The sequence below is a fragment of the Elaeis guineensis genome, chromosome 1 (genome assembly GCF_000442705.2).
Source record: "Elaeis guineensis isolate ETL-2024a chromosome 1, EG11, whole genome shotgun sequence".
Taxonomy (NCBI): domain Eukaryota; kingdom Viridiplantae; phylum Streptophyta; class Magnoliopsida; order Arecales; family Arecaceae; genus Elaeis; species Elaeis guineensis.
In genome coordinates, this window is record NC_025993.2 from 118206176 (window position 1) to 118224575 (window position 18400).

The following is an 18400-nucleotide window of genomic DNA, read 5'->3' on the forward strand; positions in this document are numbered from 1 at the left end:
GATAGCCATGGTTATGTTCACTTTATAGCTTCTTTGGTTATTCTGATCTGTACTTTGTAATGGTAATCTTGATTTTCTTATAATTCTCAATTATTCCATTTAGTAAAGGAAAATATAGTTACCTGAATATTCTTATAATCCTAATATTCTTATATAACTTTTGGTAGAAAAGAGCTTGAACACCCACGGCAACCTAGTTATAGATGTAGGAAAATATAGTTACAAGAGATCCAAACATATAAATTAGTTAGATCTGACCTAGAGGGAGAAGATTAGCAAACTATTGGAGCTTTTTATATATTTTTTCCCTGGAGAATAAAAGAGGGAGCATGATGTTCAAAAACGTGATAAATGATGCTACCAAAGTTCAGACCTAGGACCTCTCCAATGTGGAGTTGAAAAGCAACTATTCAACTATAAGACAGAGGAGGAAGTATAGAGCATGAAAAATATGATTAACATGAATCAAAGTAGTTATAAACATTTGAAGTTTCAAACAAAGACAAATTGGCTAATCAAGGATGTATTTAGGAATGACAATTTTTTTCGACCCATTGGGTACCCTCCGGACAGATTTGGGTTTCAGAAAAAAAATCTGAAAAGAGTTCGGATTGGGTACGGATAATATTACATCCCATCCCAAATCCGATCCGGCAAATCTCTTGTATATAAAGCCCAATACAAAACCCTAGCCATCATTATTCTTCTTCCATGTTTCGGTCGATCCACTGAGACCCACTCATATTTCTTTCCTATTCATCCGATGAGACCCACTAATCCAAAATCCTAGCCATCATAACTCGTAAGCTTCCCTATTCAGCCACTAAGACCCAAAACCCTAGTCCTTCTTGCTTCCCTATTTGGCCGCTCTGACCTCCTAGTCTCCCATCTAATTAAGCTTCCCTATCTAGCTACTCCAAGCCTCCCATACCTGATTGAGACTTTTGAGGATGGAAAAAATAGAGGAAAGATGGACATGGCAGGATCATGGGTGGAGTGGAGGCGGGCAGCGGGTATGGAGATGCATGTGGTGGCAGCGACCTTCAAGACTTCGGACTCCCATAGTTGGGCAGCTGAGGAAGAGAAGGATTCGGATCATCTAAGCTTTCCTATTCGGCTGCAGATAAGGCTTCTTCCCACATAAATTGATTTTCTTTTTTTACTTTTCACTTCTTTTTCTTTTTCATTTCATTCTCTTTTCCGGAGATCGATGGGGAAGTGGAAAACCTTAGGAGATCGGAGGGGTTTCAGCCAGTGGCAGACTGGTCGTGGGTTTGGTGGAATTTTTGTCGAAGCGGATATACTTGATCTGACCCAATGGATTTGGAACCTTTGTTTTACATGACCCAACTAGATCCAAAATGGATTCATGGTAGATATGGGTTTGGATGTGTTTTTGGTAGGGCGGATATGCATATCAGTTGACCCAACCAATACCCGACCCATTGCTACCCCAAGACGTATTAGTGTAATATGCCACCTGAACTATGGACTTCATTTTATTTATTGTTAAATCAATATACTTCAATCATCATCTATTGACATCATGCTTGAGGTTATCCTAGGAACCAAAAACTATTTGCAAATATCACCTACATGAGTTGGTTTAGGATTGCCCTCTCTCTCTCTCTCTTTCTCAAAAAATTATATCTTACACTACATGCACCAATATGACCATGCACTACCATTGAGCATGCCTCCTTTCTATGGGCCAATCACCATGACGAGCGCATCTTGAATGGAGTCTATAGATAAGAGGCAAGGTGATTGACATAGTGCACAACGACATGGTGCAAGCAATGTAGGGTATAATTTCTCCTCTTTCTAGGTAAACCATAATTGGCCTCTTCAAATGGAAGTTGCATGATTGGTAAAGAGTGAGGTTGTTTTAGGGCCAACAACATGGGTGGATAGGCTCTGAGTTATCTTCTACCATCATTAAAAGGCTCGATTATCCTATAACAAAGAAATAACACAAGATTTCCACATATACATATATGCATTAGTGAGCATGGGCATGTGAAAGCAGTGGAACTCATGACATGTGGGAGGATGATTTATTTGACCATTTCCATTAAAACCTATTAAAAAGTAAATTAGAGTGCTTTCCTTCAATTCTCTAGTCTTGTTTTTTTCATTGAAACACAAGTATTTTAGATTCCATCCTTGCAAAAACTGATTTTGCTTCTCTTGCACTTCCCACATTATTTTTAGGATAAATTACAAGAACATCCTCTTAACTTTAATCTAGTTTCACTTATACCTCTTCGATTTTAAAATGTGTCAAACTAGTCCTTTAAATTTTTGAAATATTTTAATATGGTCCTATCGTTCACTTACCAACTAACAGTGTTGGTTTTCTATTTTAACTGATGAAAATACCCCTTGCTTATATTGGATGGATCATTGGAAAGAAAAAGATGGGAGGTGGAGGGAGTTGCCATGGAGGGGAAGGGTGGAATCACAGAGGTCGGTGTAGAAGAGGAGGAGGGCATCAAAGGCCTCAAAGATGAGATTAGAAGAGGAAGATGAGGAAGAGGAGAAGAGGTTAGGAGAAAGAGAATGGGGAAGGATAGAGAGCACTCATGGATAGGCTTAAAGGAAGAGAAAAATGATGAGGACAAATAGGTGAGAAGAAAAGAGAAGAGAGAGAAAGAGGGGTTATTAGCGAGGAAGGGATGGAGGTAGAAAAAGAGGAGATAAGGATGGAGGAGTGAGTGGGCTTGGAGGAGGAGGAGAAATGGAAGAGGGAGAAGGGGAAGGAGGCTTCATCGATGAGGTAGACGGAGTAGAGAGAGCCACCATAAATGGAGGGAGAGGGCTCACAAGTGGGCTTGGAGGAGAAGAATGTGGATGAGGAGGAGGAGGAGGCGGAGGAGAAATTGTTAAGGAGAAAGAGAAAGGAGAAAGAGAGGTCGTGGGTGAGATTAAAGGAGGAAGATGAGGAAAAAATAGATGAAGAGGAAGGAGAGGAGAGATTGTCAGTGAGGAAGGGGTAGAGGTGGTGAGAGCCATCATGGAGAGGGACATGAACAGACTTGAAGAAGAGAAAAAATAGGAGAGGAAAAAGGAGGGAAAAAGGGCTTGGAGGAGCAGGACGATGAGGAGAAGGGGATAAGGAGGAAGAGAAGGATAGGAAAAAAGAGAGGAGAGATGTCAGCACCAGAGGTGAAGAAGAGAGCAATCGGAGAGAAAGGAGGAAGAAGATGAGGATAAGAATAGTTTGATTATTTTATAAAATAATGATATATTTTATAAAATAATGATATCATTTTATGAATGAAAATAAATGATAAGACCACATTGAAATAGTTTAAAAATTTGAAAAATTAGTTTGATATGTTTTAAAATCTAAAAGATGTAAGTGAAATTAGACTAAAATTGAAGAAGTATTCCTATAATTTTTTTTTATTTTATCCAATTTGAAGTATTCTCATCATGCATTCCCTTTGAAATAAGGGTTCGTTGAGTCCAAAATGGTGCAAAATAAAAATACCAATTGATTAAACTTATGAAATGCCTAAGTGGACCAAAAATTATAAGAACATATCTCAAGTCAAAAATTAAGCTATATAAAAAGAAAAATGAAAAGAAGAATGACATAACAAGACGAAATGAGACAAATGTGATAAATTTTTAGAGATCCAGAATATTAGCAGACCCGAGAAAGTCTTTGTGCACCGTGTGCGGTGTAATAAAATTGACATGGAGTGCATCATCCAACCACATTGAAGCACGTAGCCATCACTTTCCAACACATATTTAATAGCACATTTAATATCTGCAGTTCTATTTTTTCGTTTAAAATTTTGAATGACAAAAATATCCCTTCTATTCTAAAAAAATTATGACATCCTACAGTCAAATTATGACTTTCTGCACACAGGAAGTCATAATTTTTTTCAAAAGTCATAAAGAGATAAAGATATTTTTGTCACTAAAAATTTATTAAATTTTTAAGTGATAAAAATATTCTTTCCTTCCTTATGACATCTTGTAGCCAAATTATGAATATAAAGTCATAATTTGACCACAGGATACTGTAATAAGGCTATAGAATGTCATAATTTTTTTAGAAGAGGAGAAATATTTTTATCATTTAAAATTTCAAATGAAAAAATAAAACTACAGATATTAAATGTGTATTGAAAAGCGGTGACTATATGATCCAATCAGGTGGGGTGGTATATTTTTTTTATCCGTATATAGTGTATAAAGAATTACTCCAGCAGACCCATAACAAAAGCCCAATAGATTCTTGATATTTATTACTAGAGAAATTCTTTGTGCATCACGGACGGTGTAGAAAATCTGATGTAGAGTACACCATCTTGTCCGATTGATTCATATAGTCACCATTTTCTAACATATATTTAATACCTCCAGATCGATTTTTTCGTTTAAAAATTTCGTATGACGAAAATACTCCTGTTCTTTAGAAAAAATTATGACATCCTGTGGTATAATATGGCTCAGGATGTCATAATATAGCCTAAGATATCATAATATAAAAGAGATATTTTTGTCCAACTATTTTTTAATGTGCATTTAATGCCTGTAGCTTTATTTTTTTATTTAAAAATTTTGAATGATGAAAATATTCCTATTCTTTGAAAAAATTATGATGTCCTATGCTTATTATGACATTCTACGGATAAAAAATATGACTTTCTAGATGCAAAATGTCATAATATTGATATAGAATATTATAATTTTTTTAAAGAACAGAGATATTTTTATCATACAAAATTTTTAAATAAAAAAATTAATTTATAAGTATTAAATGCGTATTGAAAAATGGTGACTACATGGACCAATTGAACAAGATGGTGTGCCCTATGTCGGATTTTTTACACCATCAATGGTGCACAAAGAATTTCGCTTTATTACTAAGTCCTTACGTTGTTAGAACTTTGTTTAGTACTGTCTTGTATAAAGATACGTTGAGTTTTTGGTATGATATACTTGGATTTGTTTTTTAATGGAAATGAAAGACGGTGGTGTTTTTGTTTTGTAGTAGGAGAGAGAGTGTGGCTTTACAAAGAGAGGGGAGAGTAATGAAAAGAGTAGAAAAGAATTATTTTGGTGGTGTGAGACGTCAGGGAGGAGCATGAGATTTTTCTACGAGAGAAACTGAAGTTATTATTTTGATCTTTATTTTTTTAAACAAAATTTTTTTATCAAATATTTTCTCTTATTATTATTGATTTAATTGGTGTTTGCTTTAGTTCCCGGACCGATGCATCTGACCTATATAAACTTGCACGTTCTTTAGATCCAATAATTACTTAGCTAACTTTAAGAGAAAAATAAATCAACAAATAAAATTATGAAATAATATCCTTCTGACCACAATGATACCAGAAAAAATCAACTTTCAAGAGAAATATTGTACGGAATCGACAAATAAAGCATGTAAAAGTTGGTGAAACTCCGCTTCAAATCAGAGATATTTTTAGTTGGAGGGTTGAACTTTGGAACAAGGATAAGAATGATAAGAATGGATAACTCTTATTTTCATTATTTAGTTGAAAAAAATTATTTTTATTTTGATATTAAAAAAATATAAATATTTTAATTTTTTATAACTCAATTTTTATATTTTTTAATATTTAAATTTTATTTTAATTTTGATCGAGAATCAAATATATTAAAAAATATGATAATTTTAATTTTCATCCTAATCTATTTTAATTCCGACTCCCGTCGCAAATCAAACACACCTCAAATATCTCGAGGAATGAAATAATATTTTCAGCAGAAGGTCTGCACGTTGAGGAATGAAATAATATTTTCTATGGAGGTGCGGCGGTAGATCTCTGCATTGGCTCTTCATTGGGTTGAGGCTGCCATCAAGAAGAAGAGAAGGGTGAGAACTGGTCCAGCTCTCAGTCCAAACAGATCCGGTTCAAAAAAGAAGAAGAAGGGTGAACAGGGGAATCTTAATCCCCTGCTCGATCTTCATCCATGGAGAGGATAAGGCCATGGAAACGCTAGAGGAGAGTCGTGCCGGTGAGGGGCGGCCGAAGGCCGTTTGGATGGATTACGGGCAGGAGTTATCAATTGAGAACCAATCTTTATCCCCTTTCCCGTTTTCTCTATTTAAACCACACCTCCCTCTCGGTTGATCCACCATCGGAGCCTCCTCCACCTCCCTTCTCCTTCTGCCTCACCTCCGGCAGTCGCCGGACTACTGCGACTAAATTGCCGTCATCCAAGAACCCTCTCTCCTTAATTTTCTTGATCTCCTCTGTTCTGGGGGCTTTCGTGCAAGATACCCTGCCGGAATCAGCCCCGCTAGCCACCTTCTGCGCCGTCGCTGCCGTCGGTAAGCCTACTTCTTTCCCTTCTCTTCTTCTTGGCCCCGAGTGTCGGTTCCATGGCAATAAGGGGGAGCACCCCTCTTCCTTTTCTCTCGGCTTCTCAGTGTGCAACCAAGCCATCGGGCGGCCCGGCCACGCCTCCATCGCCTGGCCACTCCGGCCATACCACCACAACTGGCCACCATCGATCTTACACTCCTCCACTCTCTCTCTCCCATGGAGGATGTAGGGTTCGGCGAGGAAAAAAACAAAAAACAGAGAAAGAAAGAAAAAGGCGGGGAGAGAGAGAGAGAGAGAGAGAGAGAGAGGGGGAAACAATTTTATTTTCAAAAATCTAATCCAATTAGATCCAATCTAATTAAGTTTAGATCAAATAGAATTATATAGATCTGACCTATAAATTGACCCAATCTTAATCTAGACTGGGGCCAAACTGGGATCCTCTTTGTTCTTTCATCTAATTTTTTTAATTAAAGACTAATGACTTTGATAATTTATTTGACTAGAGCCTTTGTCGTCCGAAGAATACTAAATCTAAGGATAAGGTCATATGCTGAATATCGTGACTTTTGAATTCAATTGATCGTAAGTTTTTTTTTATCTCTTAATTTATTTTTATATATATTTATATCTTTAAAAAATTTATACATAAAATATTTAAATATTATTAAAATTTAAAAATATATATTTATATATAAAAAATAATTTAAAATATTAGATCAAGCATGGTGCCACCTCTGTATGATTATAAAGTTTGAAAGAAGATGATTTTTTTATTTTATTATTGTATGAGTTTTGAAAAAAAAATTATACATGTTCATCTATATAGAAATTTTGAATAAAAATTATTTTATTATTTTTTTGAAAGATATGAAAATTTGAGTTGATATTGTTACAAAATAAATATGATTGTTTATAAAAAATTGATTGTGCTAAAATCATGAGAAAAACTCTCTAATTAGACTATGATCTGGATCTAGCCAACGAAACTGATCGTTGACTATACGTTAGAAACATGTTTCTTCTGAACCTGGCCAGTCGGGACTGATCGCGATGGAGCTAGTCCTCTTAGGCCTAGTCAATCATGGCTGATCGCTGGTACACGCTGATGCGTCGCGTGTTTCTTACTTTAAGAATAATCTCTTTGTCTTGTCATGAGATAAATCATGGCCGTATGAATTAGAGCTAATTTCTTTCTGAGTCTAGCTAGTAGGGCTGATCACGTCAATGGATCGGATGTTCTGTATTTAGAGGTTAGTCTCTCCTAGATCTTGTCATGGGACAGATCATGGCTGTAGTCACCAAAGACTAAAATAAAATTTTTGGCTTTTATTAATGTGCATAGTATATTTTGAAAGAAAATTATATTGTTATATATCACTGTTAAATTGTTATATTTTGAAAAATAATTGTGCTTGATCCTTTAGAGATATTGATAACTTATTAAGCCCATAAAGCTTACCCCCTCTTTTCTATTTCTTTTTAGATCCAGAAGATTCTATGAAATTTGAGACCGAGCAGTGAGGAGCATAGGATTTTAGAAAATATTTACTTAGTTTATTTTTAAATAAATATTAATCTTAATTATGATGAAAATTGATGATATATATTTTATTTGAATCAATAAAATTTAAAAGATTTATTTTTTTTGAGATTTACTTTTTCTACTACCATCTGAGTATTATTTAATATAATATTTTTAAATATAAAGACAGACTTTGCATATTCTTTAACGTCTTGTCCTAAAGAATGTGTAGCCACAAGAAAAGAACTTGGCATTACAAAAATTTCATCGATGGTAGCTCGAGAGGTTAATCTACATTCTCTTGTGTTCAACAACTGCTTAGAGTGAGACATTATATATATATATATATTATAAAATAGAGGAACCACATTGGGTTGTCTCCGTTTGCCAGCTTGGAGTGAGACACCATATATATATATATATATATATATATATATATATATATATATATATATATATATATATATATATATATATATATATATATATATATATATATTATAAAGTGGAGGAACCACGTTGGGTTGTCCCCGTTTGCTATGTGCATAAAAATTATTTTGCCATGTGGAGTGAAACCGCATGGAGTGGGACCGTGGGAGGATTGGAAGAGTTTCGGGAGAAGCTTCATTCGCTTAAAGCCTCCTACCCGATCGAGACTCCTGAGGATGGAAAAATAGCAAAAAAAGGATGGGATTGTTGCCGTGGCTGGCAGGAGGGAGTGGGACTATGGGAGGATTGAAAGAGTTTCAGAAGAAGCTTCATTCACTTCAAGCCTCCCATCCGATCGAGACTCCTGAGGATGGAAAAACAACAAAAAAAAGATGGGGTTGTTGCCGTGGCTGGCAGGAGACAGCAGGAGGAGGAGGATGATCGGAGAGCCAGAGGAGGGAGCTGGAGGAGTCGGCGATGGCGAGGCAGCCATCGGGGCTGGTGAGGAGGGCGGAAGACGAGTCAATGCCTTGTTGGCGGGATGGTCGAAGCTCTGCCAGAAGGGGGTGCTGCCAGAGGAGAGGAGGAGGAGGTTGCCGGAGTCGAGGAGGCAAATGGAGGAGGTGAGGTGGGGGTTGTCGGAAAGCTAGAGGAGAGAGCCTGAGGAGTCGGTGACGGCAAGGCGGCCATCGGGGTGGGTGAGGAGGGCGGAGGGCGAGTCAATGCGGCGGAGAATCGGGATGGTGCGGTTGGCAACCCAGACGACGATGCGAATGGAGAGGGAGGTGTACCAGATGTCGAGCTCGAAGGTCTAGTTGGAGCACAACTTTCTTGGGCGCTGTCACGATGCCACGCGGAAGAGGAGAAAGAAAAGACCTAACGCTAGATTCAGCAAGAAGGGGACGAGTAAAGATACCTTGAGCCTCACCCCAGGAGTTGGAGAAATTTACAATTTTTTCCTCTAAGTTTCTTCTCCCCTCCCTCCTCTATCCAGCGAGCCCTCCAGAGATAAAAACCATCGCAATAAATCTGCGATGCACTTTCATTTGTTTTCCTTCTCTCCCTCTCTCTGCCCCTCCTGCTCTCTCTCTCTCTTGTATCCCCTCTCTCTGCCCCACCCCTGGTCTTTTATTTTTTTTTCATTTTAATTTGAGTTTCGAGCCCGGCAACTGTTGGGTGGAGACGAACCGAGTCCGCACAGGCTAGGGGTGGGATGCCTTTGTTTTATTTTGGACGGCGGAGCAAATGGGAACCATTGAATTAGATGTCACAGATCGATGACGTGGACCATTTGGATGGTAGATGTGGGATTGAGTGCGTTGTGTTTCTTTTGTGAGAGAGAAAGAGAAGCGCATTTGGCTGGTGCCAGCGGGGATTTTTTCTTTCTTTCTTTCTTTTTTCTGAGTTGTGGTGGGGGACTTAGGAAAGTAGATAATATCGGTGGAGAAAGCGTGAGCTCCTCTCCATCGGCAATCGGGGAAGGAAGAGAAGGGAAGAAGGAGATGGGCCTAACGAATTCGAGTTTTGGGTTCCAACCCGATTTGAAATCCGACAAAGATCTATTTATTTAAACAGAGAATCTTGCATTTAGGCCCTTGATAAAGGCTATATTCAATTAAGCTCTTTTGACAATTGACTGAACCAGATCATGTTAAGTTAATTTAGCTTAGGGGTGTTTTGCAATTAAACCTTTCTACTGGATCTCCACATTTTTGGCTTTGAACCCAAGGGCAAAAAAAATATTAATTGGGATTGTCCCTATGGGTCAACTACCACAATCATGCATATAAATACAAATACATACAATATGACTACTACCTATCTTCTACTATTACTTAACCATCCATTGTTAAATGCATACAAAACAGATACAAATTACTAATCTCAGATATGTATAGACCATCATTGTCTCTTAGTCATTTTGGATGAAATTCTGAGCTACTGAGACTAAGAAGTTATTAACAATTCAACTATCAAAAAATTTGTCTCTACCTTTTCTCTGGTGTAAGTCTTTAATGATGACCGAAAATTCAATAAAATAAAAAATTATATAATAATAAAATATATATTATTTTTATTGATAGACTATGAAGAAAAGAGATATATGTGGGATGCAAATAGATGGTCATGTTCTGCTTAATGATGAAGATTCCAGAATAATTGATGCTAAAAATGTTGGTTCAAGAAATGATTTCTCAGCAAAAAATAGAAATGATTATATTACAGCTTCTTATTATTATATTATTTAAATATTTTAAGTTTATATTTTAATTTGAAATATTTGATATCATCTATGATATCTTTTATATTATGTTAAAATTTTAATTTATTAAAATATTATTTGAAAAAATAAATACATGCTGTGTATCGGGGTTCTAAGCTAGTCTTAATATGTGATGCTCTTTCAAGCTTGGGTTCACACCCTCAAGCATTTGTTTATAATATAGGGTTCCAAATTTCTTAGATCAATCCATAACCGGCGTAATTGGAACCAACATAAACAAATTTTCTATAGTTACTTGGACCGGGCTTTATAAATAGAAGAGCCCGTCAGGGTCCAGTTACTTTCTACCAATGACGATCACGGAGAACAGTAGCCATTATTGTTTGTTCTTTCCTTTTTGTTCATCATATTTTCTCCAATTTATTCTAAGTCAAATCTTTTGGGCAACCCAAGAATTCAATCAAATCGACTTCTTCGTGCTCATACCATGCTAAGGAGGAGCTAGGCCAAGCTAAAGAACTTGTTACAATTTGAGAGCATATGCATTGTTACACACAATAGGATAATAATGCTCCTAGGGCAGTGCCTAATATGCCTCTAATCTAGAATTTTTATTTGTGAAAAGAAAAGAAATAACTGAAAGGAAATTCTTCAGTTAGAAAGGATCATATTTGTGCTTATTGTTAGTCTGTAACTCAGCCTCACTAAAGATTACACAAATTTCATGCCAAGAAAAGGATAACACAACATCATAAAAGCAGGAAAAGAAAAAGGGGAAAAAAAAAAGAAAGGATAAAATCCTTTGAGACTGCTTAACATAGAATTATAAGATGCATCACCCCACCTTAATCAGACATAGAGGTGAGCTTGCAAAATGACAAGGAACAACATGAGAAGCAAACCAAAGATGAGAGCATGGATCAGAATGGAGAACCAGCTGGTCTTCATATTCATGAAGTCGACCGGCCGATCCCTCCCCGGCAGCTGCAAGATTACTCCAGGGCTCAGGAATGCAAACAAAGCTGTAGCTATGATGGAGGGAGCCCAATCCTTCATGGCTAGGAATTTCCAGGTACCTTAAACTGACCACCTCTTCTGAAGCTTATGTTTCACCTCAGAAAAAGGGAGAGGAGTAGCTTAGAGGAAGAATGAGACCGTTGAAGTGGATTCAAGATGACAGAGAGAAGATAATGCTATTAAAATGAGAAGAAAAAGACACCTTGGATGCCAACATGCTCACTGCTAGGATGGGAATCCGGGAAAGCAAGAATAGAAAAATCATTCCAAGGAATCCACCTTTAATTTTTTTATTTTTTAAAGTATATGCTCCTTTTTATAACCTAGTGATTACAAGCCAAACAAGATCACAGTTTTTGATTGCTTTGACTAGGAAATATTATAATGAAGACCAGGAAATGTGCCTTAGATTAGGGAGTGTGGTTTGATTGGGGAGTTCTTGCCATGCTCTAATTGGACGATTTGTTCTAACTAGGTTTTGAGTAATGCTTGCATGATAAAGCTGAATCACTTTAAAGTTCTTTCGCTTGTACCTTTTGACTTGTTTCAATAGCCGCTGGATGCAATAGCAGAAAGATAATATTTGGTCCCTCACATGAAGGTCCATAAATTGATATGCAGAGTAGCATATATGGTTTCTTCTTGGACACTAGAAACTACAATTATGAGAGGCCAACAGGACTTAGGTCGGTTTGGTTGGAAGATCCTGGCTTACATGCATGTATGCCAAGGGGAGGCCAAGCAGAATCGATGGCCTCTATCAGAAGATGGACGGTCATTAAACCATACATGTTATGTATGACATGGTACATGCTTGTGGATCATGTTAGCTGTTCATCTCCTAATGACAGCATGAGGGCTGCACAACACTTTGTGGTGCGGCCCATGTACCATAGAGGATCCAAGAAGTTCTTCTATATTGACTATAGAGTAGTAGTTGTGAACATAAAAAGTTGGGTTCTTACTCCAACTCCAAGGAGAAAAAGGAAAAGATTGATTCTCTGTAACTAAAGCATGTAAATGAAGATCTCTGGAGGCTGTCCATTAGTAACTAGATTCCTAACTCAATAATCCAATTTGGATCACTTTCCTCATTACAAATATCTTCTACCTTAGCATCTTTTTCCGACGGCAAGACCACACAGTTGGATAAGCATCTCTAAGGGATGTCTCCTCCAACAAAGTATCACACCAAAAGCTGATAGGCAAATTGTAACAATCAAGGTTGGCTTGTGGCTGTGGAGGGGTTGCCTTGCATGCTACTGATGATTTATTGAGTTGACACAAAATACTTTAGCTCACGCCTTAGTTAAAGCACTGACCCAAGTAAAAAAGGACATGGGAACGGGGAGAGCTTACCAAAATCTTGATATTTGTTAGGCCAAGCCTATTTTCAGAATGACTTCAAACTGCATTTGAAAGCGCAAATTATGCAAACAAAATATGCAAAGAACATGTGAGCATAATAGCAATTAGATCAATTAATAAGTCTATCATGGATTAGTTTCTGGTCTGTTAATGTAAGAGTGATGCATTACCAACCTTGCTATTGTCTTTTGAAAAGAGTTTGAAGATCCATGCGGACGTATATTTAGTCCCACATCGATTATTTGTTAGGAAGATCTTGAATATTTATATAGAACTAAGAAATCCAAATAATATCTTTCGATTAATCTTTTTAAATGAGGTCCTGGATCATTATAAATGGTATTAGAGCAGATCCAATTCATAACTCATATGAACTAGGGGATACTACAGCACCGGTTTATTGGACTGACGATAGACTAATCATAGTATTTATGAATAAATACATGAATTTAGACCTTTAGTCTGATAAGGATGCTAGAGTTTAAATAGAAAGAGTATGTGAGAATTCGTGCGGATGTGTATTTAGTCCCACATCAGTTATTTGTTAGAAAGATTTTGTAAATTTATACAGGACTGAGAAATCTAAATAATACCTTTCAATTAGTCTTTTTAGATGAAGTCTTGGATTGTTATAAGAATTTTCTCATAGTATTTGCCTGTCTTTTATCTAAAGCTAAAATCTTTGAAACAAATAACAGAATGCAAAGTAGACCACAGAGATAAGTTACTGTAGTTATACTACAATTTTGATGTATGTTGGTTACAGTAGTTCTAAAGTTGGGTAAAGATGAGTTCAAGATTGCCCGTGGGAAGGTATGCAAAATTTGGGTCCTCCCTCTGGAATCATTTGGTAATCCCATATTTCCAAGGCTGTCTCAGGCTTGGAAAATTAAGCCCTATTTTGTTCCATGGCTTAAAAAGCTAGTCAAAAGTCTGATTTGGACTTTGTCAGGCACGGCCGAATAAAGAAACCAGGATTGTGCAATCTGCTCCTTTGCGCCTGCTTCAAGGTAAAAGCCATTGGCACACCTATTTGGCTATAGTCCGACAAATTGGTTGGATTAGATAGGTCAGGATCTGACCTAAATCTAAATCAACCCGGATATGATACAATTCAGCCCAATTTGATTGGAGTTGGTCGAACATGAGACAAAACTAACTAGAACATAATTTGAATGTAATGTACCCTGGACTTTGAAAGTAATCTGACTTGTTAATAGACCACCAAGGGATGAGTTGGGACCAGGCCTTGAGACCCTATTTGATCCCTGGTTAACAAAAGCTTGAATAAGTTCTCTTAGTCCATTGCATTCCACTTTAATTTGTTTTCTTAAGGACAAATTTGAATATTTTGCTTCACTAATAATTCTAGAATAAATTATAATAGTTGCAAATACAATTTGATTGAAATGTCTTATAGTTAAGCTCACCATATTCTTAGATTCTTGAGAGAGAGAGAGAGAGAGAGAGATCAATAGTATGTAATGGCAGATTGGGCGCCGATAGTGAGGAATGATGCTATCCATACTATATCGCTAGGGTTAATGTTCAAGCTCCCTACGACACTTCGTAGTATAGAGTTTGGGAGCTTTTAAACCAATGAGATGGCTATCACCATCTACATCCCCATCTTCTTCTCCATCTCATCATTCTCATTATCATCCTTCATCTCAACATTTACACTGACTAATTCAATTAGTGGATCCCCATTTTTCAAACTTAGGATTTATTGCATAGAGTACAAATCTCCTACTAATTCAATCAATGGATCCCTTTTTACGGTGCATAGTTTGCATTGCAGAGTATTGTGCAATACTTGATAGTTGTCATATCATTATATCATAGATGGATAGCTATCAAAGAAAGTAGCTATGTGCTATATAATGTATCATTGATAGTTGTCTATCTTTTATTGGTGGCTATCCAGCACTGCACAATATTCTGTGAGGCATATTTACTCTAATTTTTGTTTTCTATGGCATTTTGTTTTATGGCTTCTGACCATGGCTCTTATTATTTTCTATGTTTTCCCCCCTCTCTCTTTTCCAATTTGGTAGGTGGGTGGATGTATTATGCATACATGTTTTTATCCAAATAATTTCATATTCTGTGACACAGCGATCTAATAGAAATCTTTGGTCTGTGGGCCGTGGATTTGCGAAAATGTTCTGAGCAGGGCAACAATCATTAACGAACACACAGTGAACCCACTGATTTGGGCCAGCAAACCCATGAATTGCAATAGATTAGACTGAGAATATTTTTCTTTTAATTCAAGAAATATAATGGGGATTTAACCATTTGACTCTTTCCAATTCACAAATCAAATGCTTAAATTACATGTAACACAACTTGCAATTCTCTAATGTGTCCTGGGTCCCATTATCGACACTCCTCTTTTAAGGACTTTGCTTAGGATCATGATTTGAACTTTGGTGATAGCGCTTTCAACATATTTCTTGGAAAAAAAAAATGTCACATCCAAAAATGAAAAAGACATGCCATTTGGGAAGTTAGCTTTAAAGCTACTCATCTTATTTTGTTTATACCCTATTATCATTAGCCTAGCTCCCTCATATTCTAAAGCCTAAATTAACACATATTTTATTACATTGTGCAAGTGGCCGGTCCAATCCATAATACTAGGACTTGTGTCCAAACTTTATTCATCTTTTTATCTTTTCTTTTCATTTTTTATTAATTTATAACCTTCACCACACCATTACCACCATTTATCATCATAAACCCTAGGAAATGAGCCAAACAAGAAGGTAATTTTTTCCTCTCATCTTTGCATATGACTGCTAAAGAGCATTGTAGTATCGATCATTCTTCTCTATTTTATACAGGAAAAAGAGATTTACTAGTTATTATTGCCATAAGAAAAGGAAAAGAAGTAGGTCATTTTCTGTTCTTTTGATGGATTAAACTTTATAAGAAGCAACCAGGCTCCCTTTTCATATTTTAAAAGATAAGCATTCCAAAGTGGATTTATAATAGATGAGCATGTTATATAGAACTTGGGTTCATAGATAAGGCATTTCAAATTTTAGGTCAATTGGGTCAGCTTATGTCTTAAATTTTGTGGCGATATCTACTCTAAATATTCATTATGGTCACATGGTGGAAGGGGATGAGGGCGGGTTAGTCCTGTCCCAAATACTCCCAACCCTATAAATCCTGGTAAAGTAAGATTTGATCTCTAATTTTTTGTTACAACTATCAAAAATTTTACCAACATGGTAAGTTGGCTCCTTCATCATGTTGGATGTATAAGTCTAAACTTGCAAAACTTATAAAAGTGTCAATCAGTTCCATAAGGAAAATCAATATCTTTATGAAAATTTATTTAGATGATTTGAAAAGTTGTATCATTTTAAACACAATCCAGATGCTAGTGTTTAATCTACCCTCAATTATATGTGCTTTGAGAATGGTGTTGCTACTATTGCCAATCATTTCAAAGATATAATTCAGAAATTGTTTTGGCCTTGAGAAAACATCTCAATAGATTCAAAAATGGAGCTTTCCTTCCAACCAGAGAGGGATGTAATCATTGGACTGTAGCTTAATTAGTTTGCCCCAAGTATGTATGAGAATACATGTAATGTAGATTCTTGACCTACACAAGGTTTGCAACTAAACAGTTGCTTCACTCTAAAATAAATATAACATTTGTATGTGTCCAATACACATTTCACATACAACAAATATTATAACTATCATAATGAATTTGTATCTACTTGCATCCCTTTGAGCTGAACAGTTCCTACATTCAAGATTTAATGGTTGGAGATGATTACTAGACTAGAAAGTAGATTCTTCAAGCCGATCCCAACTTGGGATTAAGTTCACTACATTTATGTAGTAATTTCCTTGTGAAATTATTTGAAACACTAGTAGGAGAGACTTGAGAATTAAAGTGTCTTCACCAAATTTGATGAATATAACTATCATTATTATGTAACCTAAAATTACTTACCAATGTTACCTAGATTAAAATTAAAACAAAAAAGCAATTAAATTGAAATAATGGGGCTTCACATCGAATTCTAGAAGATAAACTTCATAAAAGGTTTTGATTTTTGACTTGAATTCATTCATTCCCCACCCATGGCACAACATCAATATATAATTCAGTGTACCCTTAGGAATCAATCCAACTTGATGCATCTTATGTGAAGATGGATAAAAATACCCAATAACTCTACCAAGCTAGAGTTGCAAAGAAAAAAAATATTTTTCAAAGGAACCACATGAAGCACAGACTAGTCCAAACCGAAGTGGAAGAACATGAAACTTTCACCATCTTGTTGATCACGCGGCATGCACATGAACGCCTATTGCAATCACCAGGATGGTTAGTATTGCGAAGAAGATGACACTGTGAACCAGAACCGAGATCCCACTCGTGTACATGTTACCAAATTCTATTACTCTATTCCTTGCTGGTAGCTGAAATAAGAGCCCTGGTGATAAGAGAATAAAGAGGATTACCGCAACGATCACCGGCCCCCAATCCGTCGACATCTTGATTTCTCTCCTCACTAAGCTTCAAAAGAAGGATGGTGTGTATTCTATTTTGATTCAGATAAATATGGTAGGTGGTAATGAGAAATGTTCTTGGAGAGAGAAGAGAAGCCACACCTAAGAAGAAGAAAGCAAGGGGAGGGAAAAAGAAGGGGTGGGGTAGCTTTTTAAGAAGAAAGCAAGGGGAGGGAGAAAGAAGGGGTGGTAGCTTTTAAGTTAAAGGGAATACATGCTTTACACTAATTCTTTTGATCATTGACTACTTATGGCTTTATCTTTTCATATGGTGGTAGGACAAGTTGGCAATGAGCCTTTAGGAAAGCTATCTCGTGATCCATTAATTACTTGTTTCCAGGTGAGCTGGTGCAAAAGGAAGAGACTTTAAAGAGTGAAGACCATCTTTCTTGCAAGGTGCCAATAGAATTGCAAATAGCCTGGAAAAGTTGGGGGCTTGACATTCCTCACCTTGTTCTGTGAGGATAATCCCTAGTGGACTTCAATCAAAAGGTATAGTTTATGCTATGGTAATGGCCTTTTCTGCTTAATTCGTGGGATAACGAGAAAATTAATTAATATTTTTTTACGCATTATATGAGATTAAGTGAGGGCTAAACGCGGGTTGAAAGGGTGCTTGGTAGCATTGTTCATCATAAATTTTGTAAGCTCTAGAGTAACAGAGAAATTTGATAGGAAGAATTGTGCAACCATGTCTAAAATTTCTATTCCTATTTTCCTATTGACGAAACTATGCTTTTTGTTCGGAGATAGTGTGGAAGGGTAACCCATCCTGTGCAGTTCTCTGTAACTCCAGTGAATTGGAATAAGATCATTTTAATATACTAACTAAAAATTAATCCATTAATTACTTTTTCGTAAAGCACTTTATCATAAGAACAAATAATTTTTTGAAGAAAAATTAAAGGCAATCCAAATTATTCCTTCCTATAGAGTATGGTGGATTATTCGAGAATAAAATATGTCCGT

At 36.4% G+C, this 18400-nt stretch overlaps 2 protein-coding genes across 2 annotated transcripts; both read right to left on the reverse strand.

Moving 5' to 3' along the window:
- Nucleotides 1-11168: 11168 nt before the first annotated feature.
- Nucleotides 11169-11668, reverse strand: LOC140854789 (uncharacterized). The gene has a single exon (XM_073250836.1). It carries the CDS (start codon nt 11555-11557, stop codon nt 11351-11353), a length of 207 nt encoding a protein of 68 aa, XP_073106937.1. The 5' UTR covers nt 11558-11668; the 3' UTR covers nt 11169-11350.
- A 5300-nt stretch (nt 11669-16968) lies between these two features.
- Nucleotides 16969-17581, reverse strand: LOC140854790 (uncharacterized). Its single transcript, XM_073250837.1, has one exon. The coding sequence runs from the start codon at nt 17414-17416 to the stop codon at nt 17204-17206; it is 213 nt and encodes a 70-aa protein (XP_073106938.1). The 5' UTR covers nt 17417-17581; the 3' UTR covers nt 16969-17203.
- Between the last annotated feature and the right edge of the window lie 819 nt (nt 17582-18400).

Bases quoted from the DNA above. Each gene is read 5' to 3' on its own strand.
- LOC140854789 (XM_073250836.1), bottom strand. From the start codon at position 11,557: ATGAAGGATTGGGCTCCCTCCATCATAGCTACAGCTTTGTTTGCATTC.
- LOC140854790 (XM_073250837.1), bottom strand. From the start codon at position 17,416: ATGTCGACGGATTGGGGGCCGGTGATCGTTGCGGTAATCCTCTTTATT.